We start from the raw sequence: 12551 nt of genomic DNA, 5'->3' as shown, positions 1-12551 counted from the left end.
AAATTATTTATGTATCTTAAATAGAAAACTATCTTACGATAGATTTTTACCCCAAAAGTTTTTTATTAAAATAAATTCGATAAAAATCAAAAAAATCCGATTTAAATTTTAAAAAATCTGATTTTTTTGATTTTTTTAAAAAAATCATTGATTTTTATCCACTCTGGTTAAGACTAAGTGTTACTTTCAAGTTCAGTATAACATTCCTATATCTTGCCTGCCAAAGTCAATTTACCAAATTGTAATGAGTAATTGCAACCAGTGCCATTATTTTTCCTTTCCATATTCTCTTGTACTCCAAATGTCCCTCAGGGATATGAAAACATTTTGATTCAAATAGAGCTATTCAAAGCAGTTTGAATCAAAATGTTCTGCACATCATTTCTTTCCCTTCTGACAGTCTAAATATAATATTTCAAGTTCTCCTTCTGTCTGAATTCCATTCTACATTCTTTCTTTAACTTCTCACCAATTAAAAATTCTACACTTTCTACACCAGGGGCATCAAACTCGACTTCATTGAGGGCCGCATCAGGGTTGTGTTTAACATCGGGATGGGGTGGATGTGCCCAGGGTGGGCATGGCCAACTCGATGTCACTCGTGTCAGGGGCACCTTTGGTGGCCCGAGCAGTCTGCCAGCGAAAATGGGCTCCTGGGCTCTGTTTCCAGTTGCTATAGCATCCTGCAACCCTCTGCAGCGAAAACACAGCCCGGGAGGGCCACACGCAGCCCTTGTGAGGTCCATTTTCAGCTGTGATGGCCTCCTGCAACCCTGTGCCAGGGAAAACCAAGCTCGGGAGGGCCACATGCGGCCCTCGTGGGTCCGTTTTTACTGACAGATGCAACGCAGGCCGGTCCTTCGCTGTTTCCAGGGCGGCCCCACAGGCCAGATCTAAGCATCCCGCGGGCCAGATCCAGCCCCCAGCCCTTGAGTTTGACACCCCTGTTCTACACTTTCACTTTAATTACATTTTTATACTGGTATATATTGAATAATCTGATACATTTAGTTGATTAGTAGCTTTTCGTTGAACTAAGGCTGTTGCTTTTTATCCTTAACAATGATTTCATTATTTTTTATTTATTTGATTTCTGTAGCCGCCCCTCTCAACCAGTGATTCCGGGTGACTTGTATCATAAGTGACACAATGCTATTAACCATGCAGTAGTTGTGGTTTAGATGATGTTTTTAATCTGTTAAATGTTTTGATCCTTTAAAAGGAACAAATATTTTATTTAGTGTCTTATAAACATCACTGCCATATGTCACTTCTGAGTCTGTTTTACACTATGGTGTCTGAAATATTTCTAGCAGTCTTTCTGATAGATGGGATTTTTTTTTTTACTTCAATTTAATAACAAAATTCTAAATTTCAGCATTAAAATCTGATGACTGATGCTTAAAAAATAGCACAAATGTTTGTACCACAGTTTTTAAAGGCATGATAATTGCATTTATGCTGCTGCCTCTATTTATCATGGTCTTCATATCCGGGCTATTTTATTTTTCTATGTGTGTGCATAAGGAGCTAATTGATAAATGTTACAGTGCACAAGAGTAAAGACAAAGAGAAGAAAAGTAGAAAAGCTTGCGAATATAATATACAGATTTTACAAATACTCCTGAAGGAGATTCAAAATAATTGTAAAATATTAAATTTGCTTTCCTCAATAATACACCATGTATTTAAACATACCATGTATTATATATTTTAGTAATATAAGGAAATTTAAAGCATATTGAAAAATGGAATAGATTGTGGGAAATGAGATATTGATATTTTTGTTTCTGTTTCAGATGAGTGACATCAAAAAACTATGATTTCAGGAACGAATGTTAGGACCTAATATAAAAATAACCGGCCTTAAACGGAACCATAGGAAGAAAATTTCAAAGAATCTCAAGTCATAATCAAATTACATCAGAAATTCAATCATGTATGGAAGTGCTCGGTCAGTTGGGAAAATTGAGCCAAGTAGCCAGAGCCCTGGGCGTTCACCAAGGCTGCCACGTTCACCACGATTGGGCCACCGTCGAACCAACAGCACGGGGGGCAGCTCTGGAGGTAGTACTGGAGGTGGAAGTGGCAAGACACTTTCAATGGAAAATATTCAGTCCTTAAATGCTGCCTATGCCACGTCAGGCCCTATGTACCTAAGTGAACATGAAAATGTGGGCGCGGACACACCTAAAAGCACCATGACCCTTGGGCGATCTGGGGGTCGTTTGCCTTACGGTGTTAGGATGACTGCAATGGGCAGCAGCCCCAACATTGCCAGTAGCGGGGTTGCAAGCGATACTATTGCATTTGGAGAACATCATCTTCCTCCTGTGAGCATGGCTTCTACAGTGCCTCATTCACTACGCCAAGCTAGGGACAACACAATAATGGACCTGCAGACACAACTGAAGGAAGTGCTCCGGGAAAATGATATATTGCGGAAGGACGTAGAAGTGAAAGAAAGCAAACTTAGCTCCTCCATGAACAGCATCAAGACATTCTGGAGTCCTGAGCTGAAGAAAGAGAGGGCCCTGAGGAAAGATGAAGCATCGAAAATCACGATTTGGAAAGAACAGTATCGGGTGGTTCAGGAAGAAAATCAGGTTAGTAAACTAAAGACTTAAGCAGGAAAAAAAAAAAGGGTGTGTGGGAAAATGCAGTCGTGATAGCAGGAAGATTTTGAATAATTCATTGCTGTGAAATTCCACCATGAAGACAATAATCATCTTATCCAATCGGACTGGTTTTAAAAAGAAAGATTCTGTCTTAGCTTTTTCTATATTACCTAGGTAAATATTTAACTTAGGAGCAACTTCTTTCTTTCCCCATTTTCAAAGTCCCAAGCACAGGTAGTCAGCCCAAAATTTTCTGTTACTAGCCAAGACAGTTGTTAAAGTGAGTTTTGCCACACTTTATGGCCTTTCTTGCCCCAGTTGTCAAGTGAATCCCCTACAGTTAAGTTAGTAACACAATCATTACGTGAATCTGGCTTCCCCATTGATTTTGTTTGTCAGAAGATTGCAAAAGGTGATCACATGACCCCGTGAACCATGATAAATATGAGCCAATTGCCAAGCATCTGAATTTTGATCGCGTGATCATGGGGTTGTTGCAATAGTTGTAAGTGTGAAAAATGGTCATAAATCACATTTTTCAGTATCCTTGTAACTTCGAATGGTCACTAAATGAATGGTGGTAAGTCAAGGGCTACTTGCAGTATAAATATATTCTCTTGATTTCTTCAGGTCAAAATTCATTGCGTAATACAGAAACATTGTAATTCATAATATTAAGTAATTATTAATTTCAAAGCACAATTAATCAACAGTACCTAATTTGAAAACGTTTAAAATTTGGTTGCTACAGATAGATAGAATCATAGAACAAATACGCATAGGTCCAATTCCTACCTCAACAATGATAGAATACACTGCAAATTAGATAGGAAACTGCAAGAGTGGCAAAAACAAATGCAGGTGGTCCTCATTTAATGACCACTTATTCAGTGGCCTTCCAACTTAAAATGGCACTGAACAAGCTGTAGTTGTGACCGGCTTAGTGACCAGATTTGAAGTTCTGATGTCGTTCCCCCACCCACCACCCACCCCTGCTGCTTCTGGTCAGGTGATTTCACCTTGAGCCTTTGGCAGTTGGATCTACATTCATAGCTGTTTGCAGCATCCCCCAATCACATGACTGCACTTTGCGACAGTTTTGCCAAAAACTGGTACTTCATGTTTTCAGCAAAACCGCTCCCATAGGGAGCCATTGATTCGCTTTAATGACCATGACATTTCCTTAGCAACCATGGATTCACTTAATGACTGCTGTAATTTTCTTAATGACTGTTGCAAAAAAGGTCTAAAGTCGGGATTTATTTATTTGTTTGGTTGGTTGGTTGGTTGGTTGGTTGGTTGGTTGGTTCGATTTATATGCCACCCTTCTCCGGAGACTCAGGGCGGCTTACAATGTGTTAAGCAGTAGCCTTCATACTTTTGTATATACCTGCTTAGTAGGGCTTTTGGCCTCCCCTAAGCGGTGTTCTTTTTTTTTTTTATGCAAATTCAACTTATTGCCCCCACAATCCGGGTCCTCATTTTACCTACCTCGAAAGGATGGAAGGCTGAGTCAACCTTGAGCCTGGTGAGATTTGAACTTGCAGTAATTGCAAGCAGCTGGTGCTATTTAACAGCACTTTAGTCTGCTGCGCCACCAAGGCTCATTTTGGTCATGTGACCAGCCTTCTTTACGACCCTCACAAATTATGGCTCTGATGGGCAGACTCCATTATGGTCAGGGACTATATGCATCATTAGGTCATGCTTGCTTGTGTTTGTAACATCCAAAAATATTCATACAGAATGGGCTAGAGTCCTCATTGTTCACTTCAGGAAACTATTTAAAATAGAGCTGTCACAACTCTGCTTATTGTCTTAAGGTAAGCTATTTGTATATGGAATGAAAGCAATCGGGTGTTAAGTTTTTATTACGTTTTTATGATATAAACTGTCAGGAGTTTTAATTCTGACAATTTTGAATGAATGATCCTCTTATCTAAAAGTATAAGATATTTCTTTTTAATTTAAAAATGCATGAAAAACTATGGCCAGCCAAATAATATTCAACAGCAGAAGTTACAGTGGCTTTTCTATATAATTCTGCACACCCTTTCTAATTGTTCATTTAAATCCCACTATAATTACCACTATAATGATGGGCTTGTGGAACAATGGCCAAAAAGGAAGGGTGTTATTTAAAAGCATGGTGAAATATATAATGACATGTGTAAGCTTGGTGTCCTAATTTGCCAGTTCATGTCTAATTGAATTGTTTTACACCCTCTATACCACTTGCATCTAGTGATTTCTGCCCTTTATACTGAAGATCTGAATAATGAAATTTACTTTAAAGAAATATCCCCACATAGACTTTCAATTATGGTTTATTTGGATATTTTTAGCTGAGCTCAAACCACATTTATTGCTGAAAGTAGTAGTGTAAAGTAGTGTTAAGCAGTCTTGAATCAATCACTGCCCTAAAATGAATTGAACACAGTTTTCATTGTTTCTAATCAGTGTTGTCAATGTTGAACATGTAGGCTGTGAATTATTGAAGTTGTAATTCTACATGCCTGGTTTGGAAATCTTAGTATAAAGAGTTAATGTTTAAATATGCTAGAAACATTAGATGAGTTAGATCAGGGGTGTCAAACTCGCAGGCCAGATGCGTCACATGCTGCCCCCGCCTGGTTTAGCAAAGGGGGGGGAAAGTCCCGATACATCATGTGATGCCCCTGTGACAATGCTAGTTTGACACCCCTGAGTTAGATACTTTCTGCTGAAGAAAATGAGTTTGCTAACTTATAAGTTACTGTAGAAGTATCAACTATTTTGTATGGGATTGCATTATGATCAATGTGAAGTTCCTCATGTTTTTATACTTTATTTAAAAAGGAAAAGAAAATTATCAGACCAACTTCAATTTCAGCTTCTTATATGAATGGCATACTTGGTATGTTCAGAAAACAGAAGTATAGGTAGTCCTTGACTTAACGACCACAATTTCTGTTGCCTAAAAAGCCTAAAATTTCTGTTGCTAATTGAGACAGTTAAGTGAATTTTGACTCATTTTACAACCTTTCAACCTTGCACCCTTAAGTGAATCACTGCAGTTGTTAAATTAGTACGGTTATTAAGTGAATCTGGCTTCCCCATTGATTTTGGTTGTCAGAAGGGCGCAAAAGGTAAATAACATGGCCCCGGGACACTGCAACCATCATAAATATGAAGCAGTTGCTAAGCATCTGAATTTTGATCATGTGACCATGGGGTTTCTGCAATGGTCATAAGTGTGAAAAACAGTCATAAGTTACATTTTTCAGTGCCGTTGTAACTTTGAAAGGTCACTAAATGAACTGTTATAAGTTGACTATCTGTACTGTAATATTAAACACTGTTTTCGCATTAGAGTTGTCCGATTTTTAAGAATTAGAACCCTACTTTCCAATGCAAGAGTTCTACATACTTGTGCAATGTAATAACAGTATTGGTGTACTGCTTTCCATAATATCATTTATACCTATACTTTATCTAATAAAACTCTTTTTCCTAAGTATCCAAGTGGAAGAATGATATACGGCACAGCTCTACTGGAAAAAAAATTAGCTACCTGACCATAATGAAGCTTTTATTTAGTGGACCTTGCTTTACCCAACTTTCCATGCAATAGACTCTATTTCTGCAGTGATTTACATAATTTGCATGATTATGTAGTGATGCAAATGACATAAATTAATGCTGGTAGGTTAAGCCATCACAGTGACCCACATCATATTTGACAATTTGTAAATTACAAATGTAACTTCCTCGCTTGTACACTGAAATGTCATTTCATTATAATTCACTTTTTTTGGGGAGGGCAACTTTAGTTCTTCCAAATTTACTATACAATTCTAAATTTAGTCACAACATATTTGCTTTGGAATAAAACTAAGAAAAAAAATGGTGCATTCCAGATGATTTAGACTATAACTCATATGATCTGTTGCCAGGAATTGAGTTTTATTTATGAACCAGCTGTTATTTGGTTTGCAAGCTGACCTTTTCCTCTCCTGAGTCCGTAATATAACAAAAACCCAGGTGGAATATATCAAAACATGCCTCTCCTTTCCTTGATTATATGTCATGTGCTTGGAGATAAACAAATTTTGATTCTCCATTCTGTCTAACAGTATGTGTTATCCACCTATGCAAGCCCCTTCTTCAGAATCTTGTACCGCTTGAGTAGTTCTTTTGTTCATAATTTTAGTGCAGTTTTTAATAAACAGTAAAAACTAACACAAAGTAAACAAAAAGAAAAGAGAGAGAGTCCAGAAGGTTATAGGAAAAAGAAAAGAAAAAAGCAGAAAAGCAAAAGGCAACAAAGATAGTAATAAAGAAGTGGCTTCCAACTTTCATTACACGGAGCATGAACCAATATACTAACTTTTCATTCTATCATAAAGTTACAAATACAAAAACGCTTCTCTCCATAGCCTAAGTTTTAGCGACCTAGAAATCATATCTTTTCCATCCTAATTCAGCAAAAAGTCTGTTAGGAGTTACCAGAAATCTCAAACAAATAGTTTAGCCCTGATCAAATAGTCCAACTTTATATTCCTTATTTCTGTTGTGCTCAGTCTTGAATTTTAAATCATTTCTATGGTATTGCAGGATTTGATTTTTTATCAATCTTCGGGGTTTAAAGGGAGTCTTCAAAGCTTTCATCAACTTGTTTTTTTAAATCCCATAAAAAAACATAATCCTGGGTTTTCTTGTCACAGCTGTTCCATGTCCAGATCCTTTTCTTGATTTTCTGTAATGTTTATATCAGGTGAAAGTTTTGTAAAGTTTTTCTCATCTTTTAAAAGTTTATCCACTGAAATTATCGTTACTGAAATATTAGTTATTAATATGTCAGTCAATGTTTCAAAAATCTACTCAGCTTAGCTGTGTTAACTCTTTTCTGCCTGGACTTTAGTTCCCTCTAGTGTCCATTTGTAACATTTATCAAGTCTCCGTTCTTAATATTGGTTTGGTTTCATTTCAGTCATTTCCTGTGAGTATATTATTTAATTATATTTGTTTTTCAAATCTTACAGCAAAAATAACCAATAATCCAAATTTCTCTGGTCTCCCAATCCATTTAAATCTTTCTTAAATCAAAACCCTCTTTTTTTTTTCTTTTTTTTTTTTTTGGTTTTTGCCAAGTGTATATTATTTTAAATTCTTAAGTCTCTGTTTAAAAAATTTTAAATCCAAAGAAGGTGAAACTCACCAGATGTCAAATTAAGCTTATCGTTTTGAAGGTCTCTAATATCCACAAAGTGGTTAAATTGAACATTTCTGAATGTGATTAAAAAGTGAGTTTGGGTGGCTTAATGTTCTTATGAAAGACTGTATCTTCTGACAGCAAAGATGGCATCTCCCTTGACTCCTGGCATTCACTGGAAGCCCGGCTTGACCAAATTTTTTTTAAAGAGAATTGCCATATCATCTGTTATACATACAATACTTTTGAGCACACTTATGTCAGGCTTTTCTGGTAGCTGCCTGATAGGCATGGAGCACAGGTTGCTTTTCCATGTTACTTCTCAAAACTTCCATTTGATCAGTAGTGCTTGTCAACCCTTCAAAGTAGACTAGATCAGAAAACAGACTCTTTTAAGTTATGGACTACTATAATTCTGTTGTTGCTGGAACTAATAATAGAATCTTTAAGGCTTGACAGACTTTCTGCCTGCCTGCACGTATTTCAAACAAAATCAAGAGGGAATAATTTTGAGGGTGGTTTTTTTCACTCCCACTCCCACCCGCCTTTCAGAACTATGCCGATGTTTTGCTCTTCTATTCCTTCAAGAGTATCTCCTTCCTCTTCTACCTGTTCTTACCTTTGGACCAGTCTTGCAGGACAAAGTGAAATGATAGAAATGGCATTGAACTATAGAGCTGTTTTCTGAAATAGAAGCAAATTGATTCCGGTCTTTATTCCGTTTGTTTATCAGGCACATTCAACGAAAATCTCCCTGGTAACATTTTATTTCATGGTTACTGTGACAGTTGGGTATGTTCAACCTTTTGAAAATGGATGATTCATCTTGATGTTGTCACTCTTTTTGGTTGATGGAAAGTCTAACACTAGATCAATTTATTTATATTTGCTGTAATTAATGACGGATCTAACAGTTCCATTAATAAAAGTAAACAGGCATACCGTACACGACGTTTCTTTTTTCACTACATTCATACATGTTTTTATAATCTTAATTCAAATTTAGGATTTGAATTCAAATTTTAGAATTTAGAAACATTAGAATTTGAACTTTTGAGATGCATTCATTAGATATAATTTTTAGATATTAAAAAAGCATCACATCATTTGTCATATCATCATTTTTTTAGGTTCTAGTTTAAAATCTCTGTTAGTCTTTTTATTGTGGTTTTTTTTTCTCCAAAAGTAATTAGTTCCTAATATTCGTAACAAGTTCTCAGGTTCTCTGTTTTAATTTTGTCTGATAAAAAAATATGCTGATCATGAATAAATGTGAAGTCTGCCCAAACTTCATAGTTATCTTGACTTGCAAATGACATATTCAAGAGCATTCTTGAATGAGCAATGATCAAAAATGGAAGAATGAGGGTTCAAGCAGGGGTTTATAAAGTTGAATACTAGATTGGCTATGATCCAAGAAATTATTTTCTCAAACATCTCTTAAAAAGGGAATGGAAAATGCAAGTAGAAGCTGCCTGTAAAATAAACCGTTGTTCAGTACATCCTTTTCTTAGGCAAGTAGTGGATCCAAAAACGCAGCGTAGGGATTAATTATCTCAATGGATAATTAAGTAAGCCACTTTTGGTAAACCCTTACCAGTCAAGAAGGATACAGCCAATCTGTGGATGATCACTTTTTATGTCAAAACACATTATCTAGATTGGTCATTACAAGTAAATGAAACACCATATAAACATACATCGTGAAAATCATAATATTAATATGACTGTTCATCATAGCAGAGGTCTCCCTTGCTTTAGGAAGCCCAGAATAATCCAATCCACATAGCAACTGCTGGTAGTGGAGAAGGAGAATCGAGTCTTAAAAAATCATAATTATTTTCTGATGGACAGAGAATGGGTAAGCCCCTGCAGTCCTTTTGCCAGGTCAGTCACATATCAGTTTTCCAAACATAGTAGGAATTAATCTAAACAGTTTTTCTTCGAGCCCATCAGTTCCGGCTTTCACTGGAAATCTTAATTGCAGGAAATGAGTGGGAAAGCTGTCTTTGCTGTATGTTGATATACCTCTAAAAGACACATGCACAACTACAAATAATATTGGCCATTTTATTAAACTAGATTGCTTAGCAACATATGAAAAGGTATACCAAGTTCTTATGCTCTATGTAGCATCATATTCAAGTTCCCTTGTTATGGGTGCAGACAAAAGATAAACTGACATTCTTTGTTGGCATGTGACCTCAGAACAGGAGAAGTGAACAAAGGAGTATTTACTGATTTTATCTGATTTAGAAGCTGCAGACCCAATTAACTCTGGGTGGCTCACAGCATAAAAAAACTGACAGACGGACAGACAGATCAATCTACTATTTAGGCATGAAGCTGGAAACCAGGAGACTGCGAGTTCTGATTCTGCCTTATGTATGGAAGCCAATTGGGTAATTTTGAACCAGCTATCCTCTCTCAGCCCAACTTACTCTATGGGGGAAAATAGTAGCAGGAAGGTCTGTTAGGTATGTCCTCTGCTTTGAGTTATTTATAAAAATAACAGGCAGGATATAAATAATCTCCAACACAGAATCTATTCCCCCAACGTCCTCCCAACGGTAAACATATACATAAAACATATACTAATAAGGGTATATTGGAGCTGTAGCCCTTTTGTTATGTATGATCATGATGTAATAATGTTCATGATCAGGGTTAGTTATTATTGTTAAACTTAAGACAAAGCAGAAAAGTGATTCCTCTTTCTGATTAACAGAACTTGACTCCCATCACCCCCCCCCTCAAAAAAAAAAATCTGGAAAGTTTTACCGTCAGAGAGGAAACAATGAAATGTATATTCTGCATATATGCTCACATATTCTTCACTGCAAATTAGTCAAATATTAATAGAGAAATTTAAACATTGAACAACTTATAAAAATTACATTTGGCTAGATGGAATATATCCTACTGTGCATATTTGAAACAATCCCTGTAGAAGTAAAAGCCAACATTAAAAGACAACTGAAGGCGGGATTGAAATGAAAAGGAATAATTTGTCATAGTTGACCTCCAACTGCCACCAGGATATACTCAGGATGTGAGTCTTCCCTGCAGGAATATGTGATCATTGAATGTGTATCTTAAATGTCAGGTCTGTAGTCTGTCTTTTATAAGGGGCAAAGGAAAACATTAGGACTATTTAATTAGTCTTTAAATAAAAATAGCCCAGAAGGAACAAGGAAAAAAATAAGACATAAACCAAACCTGATAGAACAATGGGCCATAGCCCTTAACAGGGGAGCAAATAGTGGAGAATAGAGAGCTGGTCACATTGCAAAAGAGCCCAGGAGCTAAATAGAAATCAGGGTTATAAAACTAACTAGAGCCGTGATGGCGAACCTATGGCACGTGTGCCACAGGTGGCACACATAGCTATATCAGTGGGCACGCCAGCTCAGCTCTGGCGTGCATGCACGCGCTGGCCAACTAATTTTCGGGCCTTCTGGGCCCACCAGAAGTAGGGAAACAGGCTGTTTCCTGCCTCTGGAGGGCCTGGGAGGGTGTGTGGAAGGCCCGTTTTTCTTTCTCACCTGGCTCCAGATCCCCTGTATGCATCTGGGAAGGGTGAAAACAACCTTTCCCACTCCCTTGGAGGCCTGAAATGGCCCATTTCCCAACTCCCGGTGGGACAGGAAGTGACTTTTTTTGCTGTCCCCAGAGAGGAGTCTCTGGAGGCTGGGGACAGCAATAAAGTCACTTCCTGTCCCACTGGAAGCTGGAAAATGGGCCGTTTCAGGCCTCCGGAGGGCCTCCAAGGGAGTGGGAAAGGCTGTTTTCGCCTTCCCAGATGCATAGAGGGGATCTGGAGCCAGGTGAGAAAGAAAAAAGGGCCTACTGGGCCATTGTGTGCCAGGAGCAGGGGGGGGGGATTGCATGCACAGGGCAGGGCACATAGAATTATGGGTGTGGGCACGCGCGCGTGCGAACCTCCCCCACCTCCCCTTCCTGGCACACGATGGCAAAAAGGTTTGCCATCACTGAACTAGAGCTTAGTGTTAAGCAGATGCCAAAGACAAATAAATGTTATGCTTATCAAATAAAATAAATCCTAAATCAAGACTTAAACCAGAGATTTCATAAAAGACTGCATGACTGTGGGTTCACAGAACTTTGGTTTCCATCTTTGGTTCTAAAGTTGCACTTTCCCAGACAAAACTGGATGTGCATGGGGGGGGGGTGTTTCCAGACACACAGATCCTGCTCAAAGAGCAAGTTGTAGGTGTGGTGTTGAAGATCTTTGCCCAGATCCATCTAGTGCAGGGGTATCAAACTCAAGGTGCTTAGATCTGGCCCACGGGGCTGCCCTGTAAGGACCAGCCTATGGTGCCTCTGCCAACAGAAATGGAGCTCAGGAGGCCCGTGCACAACCTTCCCAGGGCCCATTTTTGGCCAGGACAGCCTCCTGCAGCCCTCTACCAGCTAAAATGGAGCTCAGAGGGCTGCAGGAGGCCGTCCCGGCCAAAAACAGGGTCCTGGGGGCCGCACACAGCTTCCCCAAGCTCCATTTTTGCTGGCAGAGGGCCACACCCACCTCAGCCCAGTCATGCCCCCCCCCTCGAGGTCAAACAACCCTGATGCAGCCCTTAGTGAAATCGAGTTTGACACCCCTCTCTAGTGCATCAATTGTACCCTGTCCTGGATTAATAGTGCTTTCTCTTGGGACATAGGATGTGAACCTCCTGTGTTGTGGTGCCTGCCCTCCGCGATAGCATTCTGCTGGCATT

The 12551-nt window shown here is 38.5% G+C and overlaps 1 protein-coding gene across 18 annotated transcripts in view; it reads left to right on the top strand.

Annotated features, from left to right (window-relative positions):
• ERC1 (ELKS/RAB6-interacting/CAST family member 1) overlaps positions 1-12551 on the top strand; it is a 149452-nt gene that overhangs the window by 5355 nt on the left and 131546 nt on the right. For all 18 annotated transcript variants that reach the window (XR_015728847.1, XR_015728846.1, XR_015728849.1 and 15 more), the window contains one exon: positions 1800-2606. Coding sequence is in view for 10 of the 18 variants with exons in the window: in XM_087873697.1 (XP_087729823.1) it covers positions 1938-2606 (669 nt within the window). In the remaining 8 variants the exon portion in view is untranslated. The remainder of the gene's footprint in view (positions 1-1799; positions 2607-12551) is intronic.

Source organism: Pantherophis guttatus, chromosome 7 (assembly GCF_059756535.1).
Source record: "Pantherophis guttatus breed Tessera chromosome 7, ASM5975653v1, whole genome shotgun sequence".
Taxonomy (NCBI): Eukaryota; Metazoa; Chordata; class Lepidosauria; order Squamata; family Colubridae; genus Pantherophis; species Pantherophis guttatus.
The sequence above is the reverse complement of the archived record's forward strand: the minus strand, read 5'-3'. Positions and strand labels throughout refer to the sequence as shown.